The sequence below is a fragment of the Leptidea sinapis genome, chromosome 20, assembly GCF_905404315.1.
Source record: "Leptidea sinapis chromosome 20, ilLepSina1.1, whole genome shotgun sequence".
Taxonomy (NCBI): domain Eukaryota; kingdom Metazoa; phylum Arthropoda; class Insecta; order Lepidoptera; family Pieridae; genus Leptidea; species Leptidea sinapis.
Window position 1 is genome coordinate 7,144,625 of NC_066284.1, and position 17,995 is coordinate 7,162,619.

Consider the following 17,995-nt stretch of genomic DNA (forward strand, 5'->3'; position numbering starts at 1 on the left):
TCGTTCGAGTCCCGCATCGTTCATGAATTTTGTTTTCAAAATTAATTTGTGTTATTAATCCCAAAAGTGAGGGTTATCTGTTAAAAAAATAACAAATTGTTTAGGATGTAATTAAAACAAAAATAAGTCTGTAAGTATAATTTTATCACAATTTGATTATATACCTGAAATATAAAATTAAGTAGAAGTAGTTTATTATCCAGTTCCATTACTATCCTTCGTAGACCAGTGCGAGGCTCCCTTGCACAGGATCCCGGCTAGATTATAGGTACCACGGCGCCTATTTCTACCGTGAAGCACTAATGTGAAAGCATTATTGTGTTTTGTTCTGAAGGGCGCCGTAGTTAATGAAATGACGGGGCAAACGAGACAACATCTTATGTGTCCAGGTGACGAACGCAATTATTGTAGTGCCGATCAGAATGTTTGGGATTTTCAAGAATCATGAGCGGCAACGCATTATAATGCGTTGCCGCTATATGTTGCCGCGTATGCCGCCGTTGCCCATTATAATGGGCAGGGCGGATCAATTACCATCAGCTGAACGTGCGGCTCGTCTCGTCCCTTATTGTCTTAAAAAAAATATAGAATGGGATTGAGCTTTGCTCTTTCGGCTAAAGTATCTCACCTCTTGGCGGGCGCTCTACGGCGATCAAGTCATATCCGTTTCCATTCCATTTACCCTAGAGATGTGCATCTTCTACCACATATTTTTTAATTTACACCAAATACCTACCTGTGATACTTTTAAGTTAATTTTATTGCAGATCTTTCTAATTCATTTTATGTTTGTCTCCCTAACCGGCATCTCCATGAGCGATTTTTTTAATCAAAATAAGGGACGATGTGCGCAGGACGTTCAGCTGAAGGTAATTGATACGCCCTTCCCATTACAATGCAGTGCCGCTCAGGATTCTTGAAAAACACAAAAATTCTGAGCAGCACTGGAATTGCGCAAAAAAAAGGAATTTCACTAGCTACGGCGCCCTTCAGGTGGATACACAATAATGTTTACACATTACTGCTTCACGGCAGAAATAGGCGCTGATGTGGTACTCATAATCTAGCCGGCATCCTGTATAAAGGAGCCTCCCATTGGTGAATATATTACGGGAAGTACTCAGAGGAGTTGTTGGAGTTGATTCCAGCAGCCGAAAATCACCACCGGACAGTACGACAAAATGCTTATTTCCACTCGCATCATTCGCCATCATCATTCGCTCAAAGGAAATATGCCTTCCGAATAAGCTGTATGAAAAAATTTACATATTTCAAGTGTACCGCCATTTACCTACGAAATATTTTTTAAGCCATTGCATAGCTTAAATCGCGGGCCTTGAGCATGGAGACCGAATCCAGAAATTCCGTAACGAAAATAACCTTACACCCCACTTACTACTTGTATATAGATTATTACGCTGATCATTACAGTTGCCGTGGAACAGCGGTTATAACGTATGCTTTTTATGCAGGAGGTCCCAAGTTCGAGCCTGGGATACGTCTTGACTTTTTTTTAATTTCTTTATTTTTTTTAACACGTTTTTTTAATTTTTATTATTATTTACATTTCTCCGAATCCAAATTTGGACGAGGTAGAGCATTTTATTCATCGCACTTTACTGGAGTACACAGAAGAAGGGCGAAAATACTTGGTAGAAATGGTAATCAAGTTCCACTTAGTTTGGCTGGCGATTTCAGCATTAACTTCGCTGATGAAAAATCAGAGCGGGGTTACTTTGACGTTGACTTTTCTTTCGAAAATATTGAATTTGAAAATGAATAATGATCCACAAGAATCCACAACAAAATATGGGACCACCATTGAAGCGGTATTTTCCAGATATTTAGAAGATAAAAGTCTATATCGTATTTCAGTTACCATAAACCTATAGTTTCAATGATAAATATTCCAGAATAACCTACATGTATTGTAAGATAATAAAAATATTTTGAACAATACTTACTTCTCATTTATTTAATAAAAGAAAAACAATTGTTTTCTTATCGGTCCGTGTGTGCGTGTGTTTGCGTGTGTGCGCATGTGTGCGCGTGTGTGCGCGTGTGTGTGCGTGTGTGCGCGTGTGTATGCGTGTTTGAGCGTATGTGTGCGTGTGTGCGCGTGTGTGCGTGTGTGTGTGCGTGTTTGCGCGTGTGTTTGCGTGTGTGTGCGTGTGTGCACGTGTGTGCGCGTGTTTTTGCATGTGTGTGCTTGTGATCGCGTGTGTGTGCGTCTGTTTGAGTGTGTACACATGTGTGCGTGTGTGTGCGTGTGTGCGCGTGTGTGCGCGTGTGTGAGCGTGTGTGTGAGTGTGTGCGGGTATGTGTGCGTATGTGTGTGTGTGCTTGCGAGTGTGTGCGTGTGTGTGCGTGTGTGTGCTTGTGAGTGCGAGTGTGCGTGTGAGTGTGCGGAAGAGCGCGTATGTATGCGTGAATGCGTGTGTTTATGTGTGTGTGCGTGTGTGCGCGTGAGTGTGCGTGTGTGTTACATAAATACGATATTAATTCTCATCATTTTAAATAAGTACGATATATTTTAACTCTTTACACCATACAATTTAAATGAGCTTTATAATATCTTAGGAGTAATCGCTTTGCTTAATTCAACATGACCCTCTCCCCGCACCGTCTTGCCTATTACAAACATGGTAGTTGAAGGAATTGATAAATCAAAAAATACATTTTTGGCTTTATACTACATAGCTGACCCGGCAAACGTTGTTTTGCCATATAAAGTATAATTCACGCGATAGTTTTATAAGTAATAAAATATTGCCTATATTATAGCCTGTACATCATTTTGTTCTATTGTCAATAGTTTTTGCAGCACACGCAAAAATAGGTTTTAGATTTTACACCTTGTGTTACAAAATAGCAATTTTATTACGGATCCCTAATTTTGAAAAAAAAACATAGCCTATAGCCTTCCTCGATAAATGGACTACCCAACACTGAAAGAATCATTCAAATCGGACCAGTAGTACCAGAGATTAGCGCGTTCAAACAAACAAACACTGCAGCTTTATAATATTAGTTAGTATTATTCCCGAATACTTAAATCATATTTTCTACACGCTTTATATTAGCTTCACCTGTTTGTATGTTTGTTTGTAACCTGAGTGGGTTTGGACGCGATTCCGACCCACTTTAAGCAGCCAGATTTCGTTCAAACTCCGTAGATTTATCGATAAAATTATTCCATTTTTCAATTTGCAAAATAATATTTTTGTTAATTTATATAAGGCAGGAATTGATGTTAATTTTAAATTTCAAAATAAATTTTCTATTTTTAGTTCGGTTTTTTATAAAAGCGTGTTTTTTTAGTATTTTTTTTGACTACTATTGTTTCCATGGACAGAACAGCGTCTGTCAGGTTAACTAGTAAATTATAAAAGATCTTTGCCTCTGCTTAATTTACAAATCAGAAGGGCACACATTTCAGGGTAAATATAACTCATCCCAGGGGAACTTACTTGTAAAATGCGACTATATTTACTTGTTTATTCAAAAACGTATTTATTTTACAAATTGAACGTTTATATTGTGAGGGAGATTATCGGCCACGACGCTCAGAAGTGTAACTTGAATTAATATCAAAGAAAAAAAAACAAGAAAAAAAAATACTGCATAAATAAAATAAATAAATAATTATAATTGCATAAGTTGATAAAAAATGGTATGCAATAGCTTTATTTTTGATTTAATTTGATTAGAAACTGCCTCCTTGCAGAATGTATTCCTTTCGACGGTATTAGAATGGACTATAATCTTCCAAATTATCAAGAGATGAAAACAGGTTGTTGACTTCTGAAAGCAAACTATTTAACAAAATGGAAGCGACTGGAATTATTACGGACTTTGTAAAGTTTTCCCATTAACCACATCGCTCAGGTGTGTTCAAATTATTGTGACAAATAAATCACTTCAGTACACAAAATGGTCCCTAGGACATGATGGTGGTGGTTCAATGATCTTTGTGCTAATTTGTATTTATTTTTCTTCCTGTAAATGTTTTAGTTTTCAATAACTTTACTTCACACTTATAAGTACTTAATTAACACTGGCTATTTTTTTAATTATCATATTATAATTACTTTCTTTTACCATAAATTATCTACCTTAAGATGTAAAGCTAGGTTGGACACTATTTTTGAACATTGAGGATATCGATGTTTTTAGAGTGTATCGCTGATGTATTAAAATGTTTTAGAGATGTTTCTTGTCATGCGAATTTCCTTTGATGCGTACTCGAAAAACCGACAAGTCACTAATCGCTGCGATCACTAACAGCCGTTTTCAATAACGTATCTCTTACGGATAGTTAGTTACGGATAAATTGCTGTCACCATTTAATGACAAGATCTTATCTATCCATAGTTATGTCCAATATAGTTATAGTTCAATGTTTTATGTCGATAGGTTATTGAAATGTGAGTAAGCGTAAAATGATAGATTTGTCTAGCTCTGGTAAGTTAAACTAAGGATAGATAGGTTATTGAAAACGGCCGTATGACGATGATCCGCGACTTGAAGTAAATAAGCCCTCCCTCCTCCTCGTGCTCACGTTCAATCGCCGATTGTGAATAGGCACTATTATACACGAGGCTGTGGGTTGCAGCCCGAGCCGTGGGCGAGGGCGAAAAACAGCCCAGTGTCTAGTGGGCCAGTTGCTAAGGAGTTTCATACGCACTTTTTCAACACAAGTGTGTTGAAAAAACAAACATGTATTGCATAAATCTGTTATTTATTAAAACAATTATTGGTGTAGTATGTACAATTTATAAAACGGATTGTTTCCGATATCAACACCATGTTTGAGCTTAACCATGCATCTAAACATGGAATATAGTATTGGCGTTCAGTTCAGAGAAATACGCCAATAACACATTTTGAGAAAATTAAGTATTTGCGAGTTATTCTGGGGCACAAAAACATGATCATAACATTAAAGAATTATTATAGGTGAGATGTATAGAGTGATTAATGTTATTTTAAATTCCGCTTCTTTTAAGATTTACCCTGATGCTACTGTGGCGCCCCCTAATAAAACGCATTTTGACGGACACTTTTTCGTACACACAGATGCTTCTCCTTACATCTACCCTCCATACATAAAAGTTTACTACAATTTGTATGGCGTCTATGATGTTTTCCTCTACTTTCACTAGATGGCGCTTTTTCGATGCCATACAAATTGTAGTTAACTTGTACGCGATCGAATAGATAAATAAAAGTAGCCTAAAAAAACTAAAAAACACGCTGTGGTTGAATAGATAGTGAAATAATAATAATAGTAATATAATAATAAATTAAAAATGAACATCAATTCCTGTCTAATCGACGATAGATGAAAAAGTTATATAAATTAACAAAACACTAATTTTGCTAATTGAAAAATGGAATAATTTTATCAAATTAATGTATTGTCATCAGTCCCAGATAAATCCACGGAGTTTGAAAGGAATCTGGCCGTTAAAAGTGGGTCAAAATCGCGCTCAAATGAGTCGGTCACAAACAAACATACATACAGGTGAAGCTAATAAAAAGCGTGTAAAAATCTCACACTTGGCACTCAGAACGGAATGAACATTTTGAAATTATTGTCTGATTGTGGGTATTTTTCAGGGCGCTACACGATGAAGGCACTCACAATCAAAATAGAATGGCTGTAAAGCTGAAGCTGTCCAGAAAGATTTTACGGTCATTTTGAAATGCACAGAGGGCCGCGGTGAAAGTCGCGAGCACAGTGATTCCCAAATATATTAGCGGGTAGTTTTAAATAAACACCTTATTCACATCATCTATCATTTCCAGTGGGAGGCTGCTTTTACACAAGATGCCAGCTAGATTATGGGTACCACAACGGCGCATATTTCTTCCGTGAAGCAGTAATGTGTAAACATTATTGTGTTTCGGTCTGAAGGGCGCCGTAGCTAGTGAAATTACTGGGCAAATGAGACTTAACACCTTGTCTCAAGGTGACGAGCCCAATTGTAGTGCTGCTCAGAATTTTCGGGATTTTTGAAGAATCCTGAGCAAGCACTAATTGTAATTGGCAGGGCGTATCAATTTCCATCAGCTGAACTTCCTGCTCGCCTCGTCCCTTATTTTCATAAATAAAAAAAAAGTGTGTGCGTGTAATCTTTACGCCCGATTGAAGTAAACTTTAACTAACTTTAGGAATAATTAACAGATACATTAATATATTACATTAAATAAAGCCTTGTTACCAATTAAGCACTCACGTAGGTATTACTGTGCAGCTTTGTTAGATTTTTTGCGATTTTTTTTCTCGGAAACGCTAACGATATAACTACATCTTTTGAACAAAGTTGGCATTTTCTCTACCTTAAATAAAAGAATGCCTTTATAATAAATAATATTATTTAATCAAGTAAGATTTTATATATTTTACAAAGAATGATATAATGTTATATTTTGATATTATTATTCATCAGAAAATAAACACTTAAACTTTTCATTCATCAAACAGGTCATTATCAGGTTCCTGATTTTACTTTTATGCTTATTTATTGATAAAGAGTAAAATGTTCCTGGGATTCCGCCATTTTATTTGACTGATTATTATTTTCATTTTATATTCTATTTATAATTCATTAATACAATTCGCACATTTTAAAATATTCACTCATTAAATAAAATAATTTATAATAAGAAATTGAAGGTTATATACATATTAATATGACGTTGTTATTGAATATTTGAATATTAACTAATATTCCGTATGGACTCGAACCTTTTGCCTATCCTAATAATGGACGAAAAAACCAAAAACAAATTAACGAATGCCGCAAAGTTCAGAAAAATTCTGATATCTCATATATTATTTATTACAAAAGTAGTTTTTTAATCTTTATAATAGTGTTACGTATTTAATTTAGTATTTTAAGATTTTAATTAATATTGTAAATTGTTGTGTTTTTGTGTGAGTGTTTTTTGTATGCTAATAAAGTGTTTCTATTTCTATTTCTATTAATAAATAAGCAAATTATACACTTGGAAATCTTCAAAAAATATTACTGAGCATATTGAAATGTTTTTTTTAAAACTATAAAATTATAACGGCCTAAGAAAATCGTTTCAATTGACATTTTTACTGAGCGTTACTTCCGTCAGAAAAAAATCCCTAAGAAAAAAAGTTACCCCAAGTCGCGCCTAATGTAGTTTTACTTCAAAAAAATTCTCTTTAGGTTAACCAGACACTACACCCCTGGGTTCAAAGAAATGACATTGATGATGTGCACTTCCAAGCACTCCAGTAAAAACTGCTGGTGAGTTGTATATCAAATAATCATTCTCTTCAGCAGCGTCTGCAAACTCATGAGTGCTTCTACGACATTCCGCCACAAAGAAGTCCATGAAGTATCGATTTGCTTTGACGGCGTTCATTGAATGAGCATAATTCTTATTCAACTTCCATTCAAAGGAGCTCTTCTCTGGATGAAACTGCGCCGCGTAAAATGGATACCTAAAATTTTATGTTCGTTATTACAACTTGGTTATTTGCAAGGAACACAGGATGTATACATTATTAAGGCGAAGGGTAAGCAGAAAACGCGCGAACAAGGTGTTTTTAGACAAGATTTGTGATGAAAATATAGCATTTGGAGCTAAGAACACTACTTAATACTGTTGCCCTTAGTCTTAGTTGAAGGTTGCTAATGCTTGCTGTTGGTTATAGTTAACACTCCAAAGCCTTTTTGAACAGCCACTTTTTTTTGCAGTTAAACAAGTTTTTGGCATGGCATGACGCATTTTTTTAGTACTACTCTCAGCCTAGTTATTCTTATAGCTAGTACTTATTGTGTAGGTACATTTATTCAGATTAGTAATGAATAACGAGGATTGTTAGCATCGAAACTGTTTGCACCTGTTTAAATGTTACGTTTTCCACTCAAGAATTTTGAAAATATTTGTTACATAGATGGCGGGCCGGCAGCCGTGAACTCATATCGCTCAAGGTCGCTGGCATTTAGTGTCGCCTTAAGGCGAAAGTCGAGTCTAGATCGTTATACCCTGAAGCGTCTCGCCCGTATATGTGACCACCCAGATAATGTGAAAAAATATGTTGAATACAGTACATTCTCGAAAAAAGATAAAGTTAAATATTTTTAATTCGCACCGCCGAATTCCACCTTCGCACGACACGCCACAAGTTAGGATATCATCCCCACCATCTGGATGTGTGGCGGTCCTCCACAGTGCGGTTTTCAAGGAGCTTTCTCCCTCGTACTACAAAGCTGTGGAATGAGCTTCCTTGTGCGGTGTTTCCGGGACGATACGACATGGGTACCTTCAAAAAAAGCGCGTACACCTTCCTTAAAGGCCGGCAACGCTCTTGTGATTCCCCTGGTGTTGCAAGAGAATGTGGGCGGCGGTGATCACCTAACACCAGGTGACTCGTACGCTCGTTTGTCCTAGTATTCCATAAAAAAAAATGTATGCAGGTAGGTATGAGATATTTGAAGCGTAAGTTAAATGCTTTACGCTACCACCGAATCGTAACGCAGATTTTTTGAGAAGATAAATCATAACAAATACCCTTATTACATCTTTACATATTATAAATGCACTATAATCTTATAATTAATAATAATAAACTTTACATAAATTAAAGATCAAATAATAAAAAAAAAAAACAATTAAAATTAACTCATTAAAAATCTATATTAAACTACAACTTAATGTTATAACATGGAATAAGAGTTTTTCTCAAAATACAGTTTTCAGCGCACTTAACGAAGCACTTCAAATATTGATATTGCACACAAAAGCGCTCCCGCTCTCGTATTTTATAAAAAAAATATAAAAATGGCATTCTAGTTAAATCACCCTCGTCACAAACAAATGCATAAATCTTAATTTATATAAATCCATATGTCCTGATGTTTTTTTCTGTGAACTCCTAAAAGGATTTTAGAGAGGATTACTTCATCGAATGCAGTTTAGTCCAACTTGAGAGATAGAATATTTTGTATTTTGATTTGGGACCCATAAATATTTTTATTTCTAATATTTGTTTTGTATGGACATATTTTTTATGAGAGAACTTATTGACACACGGTTTGACAGTACTGCTGTGAAACAATTTCATTATAACAACAGGGAGCATATTTTACGAAATAATTCTTGATGTTTTGAAATATTAATGATAACTCTCAGGTTGAACAAAGTATACAAGATTTTATCAACAATACGTCACTCGAACGGTTGGCTCAGTTGGTAAGAGCGCTCGTACGGATCGCGAGAGGTCGCGGGTTCGAGTCTCGCATCGTTCATAAAATGTTGTTTTCAAATTTTATTTGTGTTATTATTGGCTAGTAACTATTATAATGTTTAAGATAAAGTGTTCACCTCGTATGCTCATACGTGGCAATGAACTTAATACCATTGTCATCATATCCGTACGACGTTGGTCTCCAGTCCACAGTCAAGTTGTAGGCTTCTAAGTTCTAAAATAATATAAAATATGTTAAGCGGCTGGTTGAGTGTCACTCTTATTACATGCTTAATAGTCAAAGCCCAAATTATTTATTCATTTAAATCCAAAACACTTAATTATACTAACCAGTGGCAGGCTCCTCTGCATAGGATGCCAGCTAGATTATGATGGGTTGCCACAACGGCGCCTATTTCTACCGTGAAGCAGTAATGTGTGAACATTGCTGTGTTTCGGTCTGAAGGGCACCGTAGCTAGTGAAATTACTGTGCAAATGAGACTTAACATCTTACGTCTCAAGGTGACGTGGGGAATTGTTGTGCCGCTCAGAATTTATGGGTTTTTCAAGAATCCTGAGCAACACTGCATTGTAATGGGCAGGGCGTATCAATTACCATCAGCTGAACGTCCTGCTTGTCTCGTCCTTTATTTTCATAAATAAAAAAAACAAGCCAAGATTGCATCCACTTCTGTGTATACAGTTCCAATGAGTTTTGGAAGACTCACAAGCGTCATTACAATTAATATTTCTAATGTGATAAATAAAGCGCTGAACTTATACTAGATAGTTACAATGTTAGATGCTTCATAACACGTGACCAATGGTTATACTTATCAAAAAATTACAAAGACCCCGATCTTACCGGAGCGGTGAGTGAAACTAATGCATAGCGAATCAATAAAGCCCTATTTTGTTATTCTGCGCTCCGCATACTATCCGTGCCGGGCCTTCATCTGGACAATATTCTTGCGATAGGAATGATCTTATAGTATGTAATCACCGCAACCCATACTCTCAAGAAGAATAACAAGTGCGTTGCCGACTTTGAATAAACGTACATATTTTTTTTTTATATAAGAGGGGGCAAACGGTCAATACGATAAATAAAGACTTGGGGTTGAATTGGACTAAATTTTGTCGGCCCTATTCCGAGAATTTGCAAAGCATAGTCTCGATTTCAGACACAAGTTTGTTCCAGTTCTCGTCGACGGTATCCCGGGACATGTTAATACGGCCGGTATAGGAAACATACCCTGTGCTGTCTTCTACATAGCAATACTGCTGATTTGCAGAATATCATAGATATATTGTAAAGAAGGAACAGTGTGGGGGAAAGCACGCCGCCTTGCAAGACATCAGCGTTTATGGGTTTTAAGTCGGAGCATGCACCCTTCATAACAACCTTGATGCTCCGATAGACCAAAAAGCTAGTGACCCATTTTGCACAACCTCTCGGTTAGTCATTTCGCTATAAGCGCTTTATGCTACACCCGATCGAAGGCTTTCGCTATGCCCAAACTCACCGCCAAGGCCTCTCCCTTCGACTCAACCACTTGCGCCCATTTATAGGTGAGATATGCAAGAAGACCATTCGCTGATCAGCTGGTGCTCCTCTAGGTATCCCAAGAGCTGGCGGATGATGATCGACTCCATTACTTTTAAGAAAATGGAGGTAATGGCAATGGTGCTGTAGTTGGACGGATCCGAGCGTACACCTTTCTTAGGGATCGGGTGCACTATAGCCACATTTCATAATTTCGGGACTAATCCTGAGGCCTAAGCCTGATGAGTAGAAAAGACCGGCGCCGGATCCGGAGCACATGTCCGCAGCGCTATCGGGGGAATGCCATCGAGCCCGCTCAATTTGATAAATATCCAAGGTGAAAATCGCGCCTTGCCGGATTTTTACCCCCGGCATGTATGACTCGCACCGCGGAATTTGCGGTGGTGGTGCACCTTGGTCATCCAGAGACGAGTTGGACGCGAAGAGGGAGCCCAGGAGATCAGTTTTCTCTTACGCTTCAGGGGCCAGCGAGTCATCTTTCCTGTGCATTGGCGGAATGGCTGAGCTGGCAGAAGTTTCCTTGGACAGCCTTGGACAACATAATATGAAACCGAAAACACATTAGTTCGTGACGGGCGAGTTTTGGCATATTTGCAGTAAAAACATAATTTTATTAACCCGTTGAACAACTTTTCGAGCACTAGAACCATTTCATGAATTATAATTAACGTCAATCAACCGCTGAGTCAAGCGATCATTGGCATTCAAAACGCACGCACTTGGTAAACGATAGCAATTAGAACAAAGATAATCTGTGTGCGCTTACCAACCATCAAGTGACACCTCACAAGTACCTATACCTGCCTTACCGATGATTTACGGCACCGTGGGCAGCAATGTTTGACATTTGTGTCATATTCTATCCGGTCATACGTACACTATCTAGGATGCAATATCTATGAACGTTGATTGTGACATCCTCATTCGCTAGAATCTGAACAACGTCTTCGGGCGCATCCTTAAACAATTTACTGCTGCGAAAATCTGGAAAAAGATAGGTATTTATAAAAGTTAAAATAATTGTAATTCCTTCCAAATGCATATTATTATCATTTTATGGGAAAGGATCGACGGCCATTCTCTCTCGGAGAACCGATCTGATTAAACATATTTAATTTGGACTGATTTCGGAATTTTCGGAAGCTGATGGGCTTGAGACTTCGCCATCACGTAAACGCGTGAGGCTATCAGCTCATCGACAACACGGGACTAGGTGAAAAGACTCAAAAGAACTAGTGTAGTAAAAAGCTAGTGTAATACAGTGAAAGTAACATGTACTAAGTGCAAAGAACACGAGAACATAGTGTCTTTCCCTTAATAGAGACAATATGAATAGTGTCAAAGAACACTTTCTTAGCTTTACTGTGCTCAGTAAATTAATTTAAATTTAATTGCTTATTAGCTAGAGCTAGATTGTTTTTTTTTTATAAAAATAAGGGACGAGACGAGCAGGACGTTCAGCTGATAGTAATAATGATATGCCCTACTCTTTACAATGCAGTGACCCTCAGGATTCTTCAAAAAGCCAAAAACTCTGAGAGACGTATTAAGATGTTAAGTCTCATTTGCTCAGTAATTTCACTAGCTACAGCGCCCTTCAGACCGAAATACAGTAATGTTTACTAATTACTACTTCACGGCAGAAATAGACGCCGTTGTGGTACCCTTAATCTAGCCAGCTTCCTGTGCAAAGGATTGTAATAAAATGTAGGAAAAAATAGCAATTCGGAACGTCTTTCTTATCTACACGAGGCATCCTCCAGGATATCTCCTATTATCCAGGTATCCCAAATATTAGACAATCAGCTTCAAAGCTGTTGATCGTGCGAGCCCCATAATAGTCCATTGATTTCTAATAAATAAATACGAAACACTTAAACTTTTCTTACCCGAGCTAAATATTAGAGGCAGGTTAGTGTACGAATAGCAATCCGCTCTGTTCTCCACCTTGCCCCGACCCGATGCCAGAATTATAATGAGTTGGAAGCCTAAGCAAGTTCCAAAGATTGGAAAATAATCTCCGGCATCGTTCAACTCTTGAGCGATCTCGTAAATATGTTGAGCGGCGTCAGCGTAGCCATCAGATTGGTTGAAGAAGGTAGCGCCACCCGGAAATAGAACGCTACGAACAAGACAAACGAGTTAGAGGGAGTTGACTGAGAAACTGACTGAATAAATATAAAAGATTTTTGTAATATCACGTTCACTCTTCCATTTGTTGTTAAGCCACAAACTTTATAGTCAGAGTTTTGACCAACATCCAAAATATCAATGTAATATTAAGAGATACATATAGATTTAGTTATTTAAATTATGCCTCGTTGATTTTGAATTAAATATACAACAAGATTTACAAAACCCTTTAAAGGCTGTTATAACAACCCATAGTTTGTGATCCCTCACTAATCATAATTTTCATAATGTATGTAGCGGTCAGGTTGATGGATAGATAGATACACACTTTATTGCATACCATCCAGATTTAAATAAAAATTTGTAAAAGAGGTCTTAAGTAACAGTCATATCAATGGGCGGTCTTATCGCTTGAAGCGATAATCTCTACCAGACAACCCAAAAACAGACAGGATACAATAAGTTATTAAAAAAGGTATCATGAAATTAACGTCTGTAAATATTCTTTAACTTAATTTAAGTTTAATAATATTACATACATTACTTATGTTTAATCTAAGAAATAAAACAAGTAAATTAACATACCTATACATAATACAAAAATAATTAAAAAATAATACTAGTAAATACAATAACTTCGAATTGATAATATTATACACAACGACAGTTATATCATCTGTTATAGCTTTTGAAATAGTGTTTGGAAAGCATTAATTTGAAAGAATTTATGTTTGAACATGCTTAATATAGAATGGCAAACTATTCCACAACTTCACTGCAGTTACAGCAAAACACATTCATAAAATGAAGTAGGTATTATGAGGATGACAGTGTAAGATGAGATTGTTGGCAGATCTGATAGAATAGTAAAGGTAAAACGATCTTTAAGATATGAAGACGACAAGAGATGGAATAGAATATGGAACACCATATGCAGGATATGTGTATTCCGGCGAAGGTGCATTGGCCGCCAGTTGATCTTCATACGATAAAAAATTTTGGAGGCGCTCAAGTTTGTTAAGTTGCACTTATATAATTCTTATAGCAAATAAGTAACGTAGTAGTCAAGAATGGAAAGAATAACTTCAGTCTTAATTCCAGTGTCATTTAGGATGACAACGTATTTGCAACAATTGACCAAATGCAGAAGAGATTACAGGATCAGAATACCATCATTAGTCATCATAATCATAATATCAGTGTTAGGAATTTACGTCCTAACGTTTGCTGAGAACTTTCCTTTTTGCGAATCGCGCTGCTGCCTCGTTTGTTATCATTCTACGTTGTTAAAATAATCCTACCCTCTTTTTTATTGCTTTTTAACATTTGTATTGTTTTATCTTTTATTCATATAATGTTAATTGTTCATATCTATTGTATTTGTAAAACAAATTGGTGGCAGTTTTTCGCAAATAAAGATTATTATTATAAATGAATTGTGTTTTCATAATACTCAAATTGTATTTACCCATTTATTTTTTTCATTAATTCTTTATAGTAGCTGCGATCCTTGCCAATTCTAAAAAAGAAGAAAATGCCATTAAGACTAGAAGTAATCAGCAAATAGAAATTATAAGCTATTTCTTATACTTACAATATGGGAACAACTCTTGCACCAGATTTTTCCACATCTTTTACGTATGATGATGCAATGTAGCTTGTATAATTCTCTTCGGGAAATTTACCATGCAGATAAAAGGATTGCTCTTGAGAAAGTATCCCAACAATGGGTCTTTCATTGACTTCAATAATTTTGCCATCAGTTATTACGGCTGCCTTGCATTGTACGAACGCACAAATTGCCAAAAATAAACAATGCTTCATTTTGAATTGTTCTAATTTCAAATTAACATAGAACCGGCTAATGCAGCGCTTTTATATCATCTATTATCGATAGTATCTCTCCGTGACTCGTTGTACATACCTACGTAAAACATTATCTTAAAATAAACATTTGTTAAATTGATATTGGTCAGTTATCACTCGGATTACTATTCATTTGTAATATCATTATTATAATTCACAGTCATGATGCGTTTGCTGCGTGTTTTAACTTGGTATTGTTCACTAAAGACTATTGGTAGTACGTCTAATGATTATTCTAACAAGCACAACACGATTTCATTAGTAATTTTTTAATGGTCAATCAGTCAAGAGGCTCAAAGATGGAGAGTGGTGAGGTAACCACCCATGGACATCCACAACAACAGGTGCCAAGAGATGAGTTGCTGGTCCCCGATACTATAAGCAATAGGGTTCTTAAAATCCTGCCCTCTTCTAAGTTTATTAGTTACCATTTTTAATATTCTTTTGTCTAACAGCGCATTCCCCGAACAACGGAAGGAGTCGATTGTTATCGGCATCCCAAAATCCAATAAACCTAAAGCCAATCCGAGTAGCTAATGGCCTATTAATTTAAATAATTCAATCGAGAAACTATACGAAAGACTAATTCTCGCGCATCTTAATTATTATATCGCTGAGCTTAACCTGATACCCGACATACAGTTCGGGTTCAGAACCGCTATTTCGTGTCCCCAGCAGGCTCACCGACTCACCGAGTACATCCTCATACGGCATCAATTCCACGCTACCACGGCTTCCGTGATTTTCGATGTCACGAAGGCCTTCGATAAGGTATGACACAACGGCTAAGTATTCAAGCTGTATCAACTGGCAGTGTCAGACAGGCTCGTGCACACCATACGAGCCGATATTGAGTAGTGGGCAACCTATCCTCACCCCGACCCATCAGGTCCGGCGTGCCACAGGGTTCACTCCTCTCTCCCACTCTATTCTCGCTCTTCACGAGTGGCATTCCCAAGTTTCGAGAGTCCAGCTCGCTCAGTAGGCTGACGATACGGCACTCTATTTTTGCTCCAACCGCTCAACCTTAAGCAAGAACATCAAAGTGCTTCAAGCCACCGTCGACAAATTAGGCAACCGGTTCAGAAAATGGAGAATTGAAGTGAACCCCACCAAGAGTGCAGCGGTGCTCCTCAGTAACGCGAATAGCATCCGAGCTAAAAAACAACCGACCGATATCATTAAATTGTATGAAACAGACATACCATGGGTGAAGGGTTACAAATACTTAGGAGTCACGTTCAACAGCAATATGAACTTCAAGAAACATATGGATACGGTATGCAATAGAGCCCGATTTGTCCTCAGTCGCCTATATCCTTGTGCCTACTTGTGTGCGGGCGAAGCAAACTTCCGCTCAAATACAAAGTGACGCTGTAGAAAACCATCATACGGCCCATACTGTCATACCCAAGCCTCGTATTCGCGCACACCCGACCGAGCTAGTGCACCATGCAAGTGGTTCCGATAATAGCTCAACATTTTATAGACATAACGCGATGCGACTTTGGCAAGGCGCCTAACCATCCCAATATCATGGTTAGGAAGGCATGTGGGTATACCCCGCTTCACCATAGTCTTAATCCATAACGATGTCCCCGGTACGTCACGGTAGACCCTGATGACGATATCACCATTACGAACGCGACACCCACACAAACACCGACACAGACGCACACACACTGCCTTCGCAGGCGTAGGCGCGGTCAACCGCAGCAAACCGCTGGCATTCGTCACTCTGACGATGGCCAGGGGCCCGCAAATTAGATACAACCAAGGACACACATTGTTTTGATACCCGATGAGATGTAAGTCCTCGTCTTGTAACCGTTTCACTCCACTCACATTCGCACACGGACTGACTGACAGACTGACATACACCACATACACAACCACAAAAACACTCCACAAACAGAAACAAACAGGAACATACATGCACCCATACATTTACACCTCTTATATACATACATACATAAATTCATACATACACACATACATACATTACACAATACACTACCACACTCGCCCGCATGTTCTTCTCATTTTTTCATATTTTATCTTCATTCTCTCTCCTTCCCCCAAGCACACAGCCGGTCTGAGGTTCGAGTCTCCTTAGGAGACGCCCCGCGATTGTTGTTGCGTAGTCTTTGCGGCCTCCACGGCCCACGTCTTAAGTCGCTGTAAAAGCCTTTAGGGCTGACAGCATAGAGGAGGTTTTTAGTCGGTAGGGGGTCCGACATATGGGCCCCGTTTCTAGGGCCTTTCTATTTTCCTCATCTCCAAAAAAAACAGTTGCTGGCCTTTAAGGTGAGTTTTGACCGTACTGACCACAATATCCTACTCCAGAAGCTTTACAACGCTGGAAAACTTGAAAAATTGTTCCGATGGTTTTCATCTTACATCACAGGCAGTTACTATATACGGATACCCTTTTGGATGGATGTTCAACCCATCTGGTGTTCCTCAAGGCTCGCTTCTAGGTCCCCTTTTATTTTCTATATTTCTTAATGATATTTCATCATGTTTTTCGCCATCTCAATTGTTGCTTTATGCCAATGATAAAAAAATATGCAGGAACGTCCAATCACTAGATGATTGTCATCTTTTACAACCAGACTGGGATAGATTCTATAATTATTAAAGTGCTTTGCAATGACATTTTTTTCTGGAAACGATAATTCAATTATAATCTTAAAATAAAGTACTCGTGCTTACTAATAGAAAGAAAGACTAAGTTATCATGGACTCAAAATTGACCTTTAGTAAACATATAGATTTCATAATAAACAAATCCTCTAAAGTTCTTGGTTTCGTCATAAGAACCTGTATCAAGTTTAAAACACAAACTTTTACTTAACGTTGCATTTCAGGGTACCAGGGCGAACCCTGTTGTACTGAAGCCCTTGTCCTTTGGCAATCAATGGACCTTTACTGTCCTTTACTCGTCGGAACATCATGAACAAAAAAGAAACTAGAAAATGATTGAAGCGACAGGAGAATATAAGTTAATGATAGCGATGTCCACAAGCGACAACGATTATTTGTAAATGATGAATGTAAATTACACTTAAATGTCTCTGAGCGCAGGCCACGTCAGCCACCGGCGAGGCCACTTGGTCCGCGAGGCAGCACGCGCAGGCCACCACCTCGATCTTGGCGGGCGCAGCGTTCGCGAGTGATATGATTTATCAAT

General features: G+C 37.8%; 1 protein-coding gene across 2 annotated transcripts; it reads right to left on the reverse strand.

The window, feature by feature from the left end:
- Positions 1 to 6,499: 6,499 nt before the first annotated feature.
- On the reverse strand, positions 6,500 to 15,795 carry LOC126970170 (gamma-glutamyl hydrolase A-like). 2 transcript variants are annotated; one of them, XM_050815947.1, is made up of 7 exons: positions 15,495 to 15,795; positions 14,531 to 14,860; positions 14,405 to 14,455; positions 12,693 to 12,925; positions 11,681 to 11,787; positions 9,373 to 9,470; positions 6,500 to 7,486 (listed from the first exon to the last, which is right to left on the reverse strand). In XM_050815947.1, exons 2-7 carry the CDS (start codon positions 14,758 to 14,760, stop codon positions 7,210 to 7,212), a joined length of 996 nt encoding a protein of 331 aa, XP_050671904.1. In that variant the 5' UTR covers positions 14,761 to 14,860; positions 15,495 to 15,795; the 3' UTR covers positions 6,500 to 7,209. The 2 variants fall into 2 exon arrangements, with proteins under 2 accessions (XP_050671904.1, XP_050671905.1); XM_050815948.1 differs by lacking the exon at positions 15,495 to 15,795 and having other exon boundaries at positions 14,531 to 14,916.
- Between the last annotated feature and the right edge of the window lie 2,200 nt (positions 15,796 to 17,995).

What these genes read in the sequence shown, in the direction of transcription:
- LOC126970170 (XM_050815947.1), bottom strand. Translation starts at nt 14,760, where the DNA reads ATGAAGCATTGTTTATTTTTGGCAATTTGTGCGTTCGTACAATGCAAG. An exon ending in GATATTGCATCCTAGATAGT is followed by an intron (nt 9,471 to 11,680) that starts GTACGTATGACC and finishes ATATTATTTTAG; the next exon opens with AACTTAGAAGCCTACAACTT. An exon ending in GCCACGTATGAGCATACGAG is followed by an intron (nt 7,487 to 9,372) that starts GTGAACACTTTA and finishes ATAAAATTTTAG; the next exon opens with GTATCCATTTTACGCGGCGC.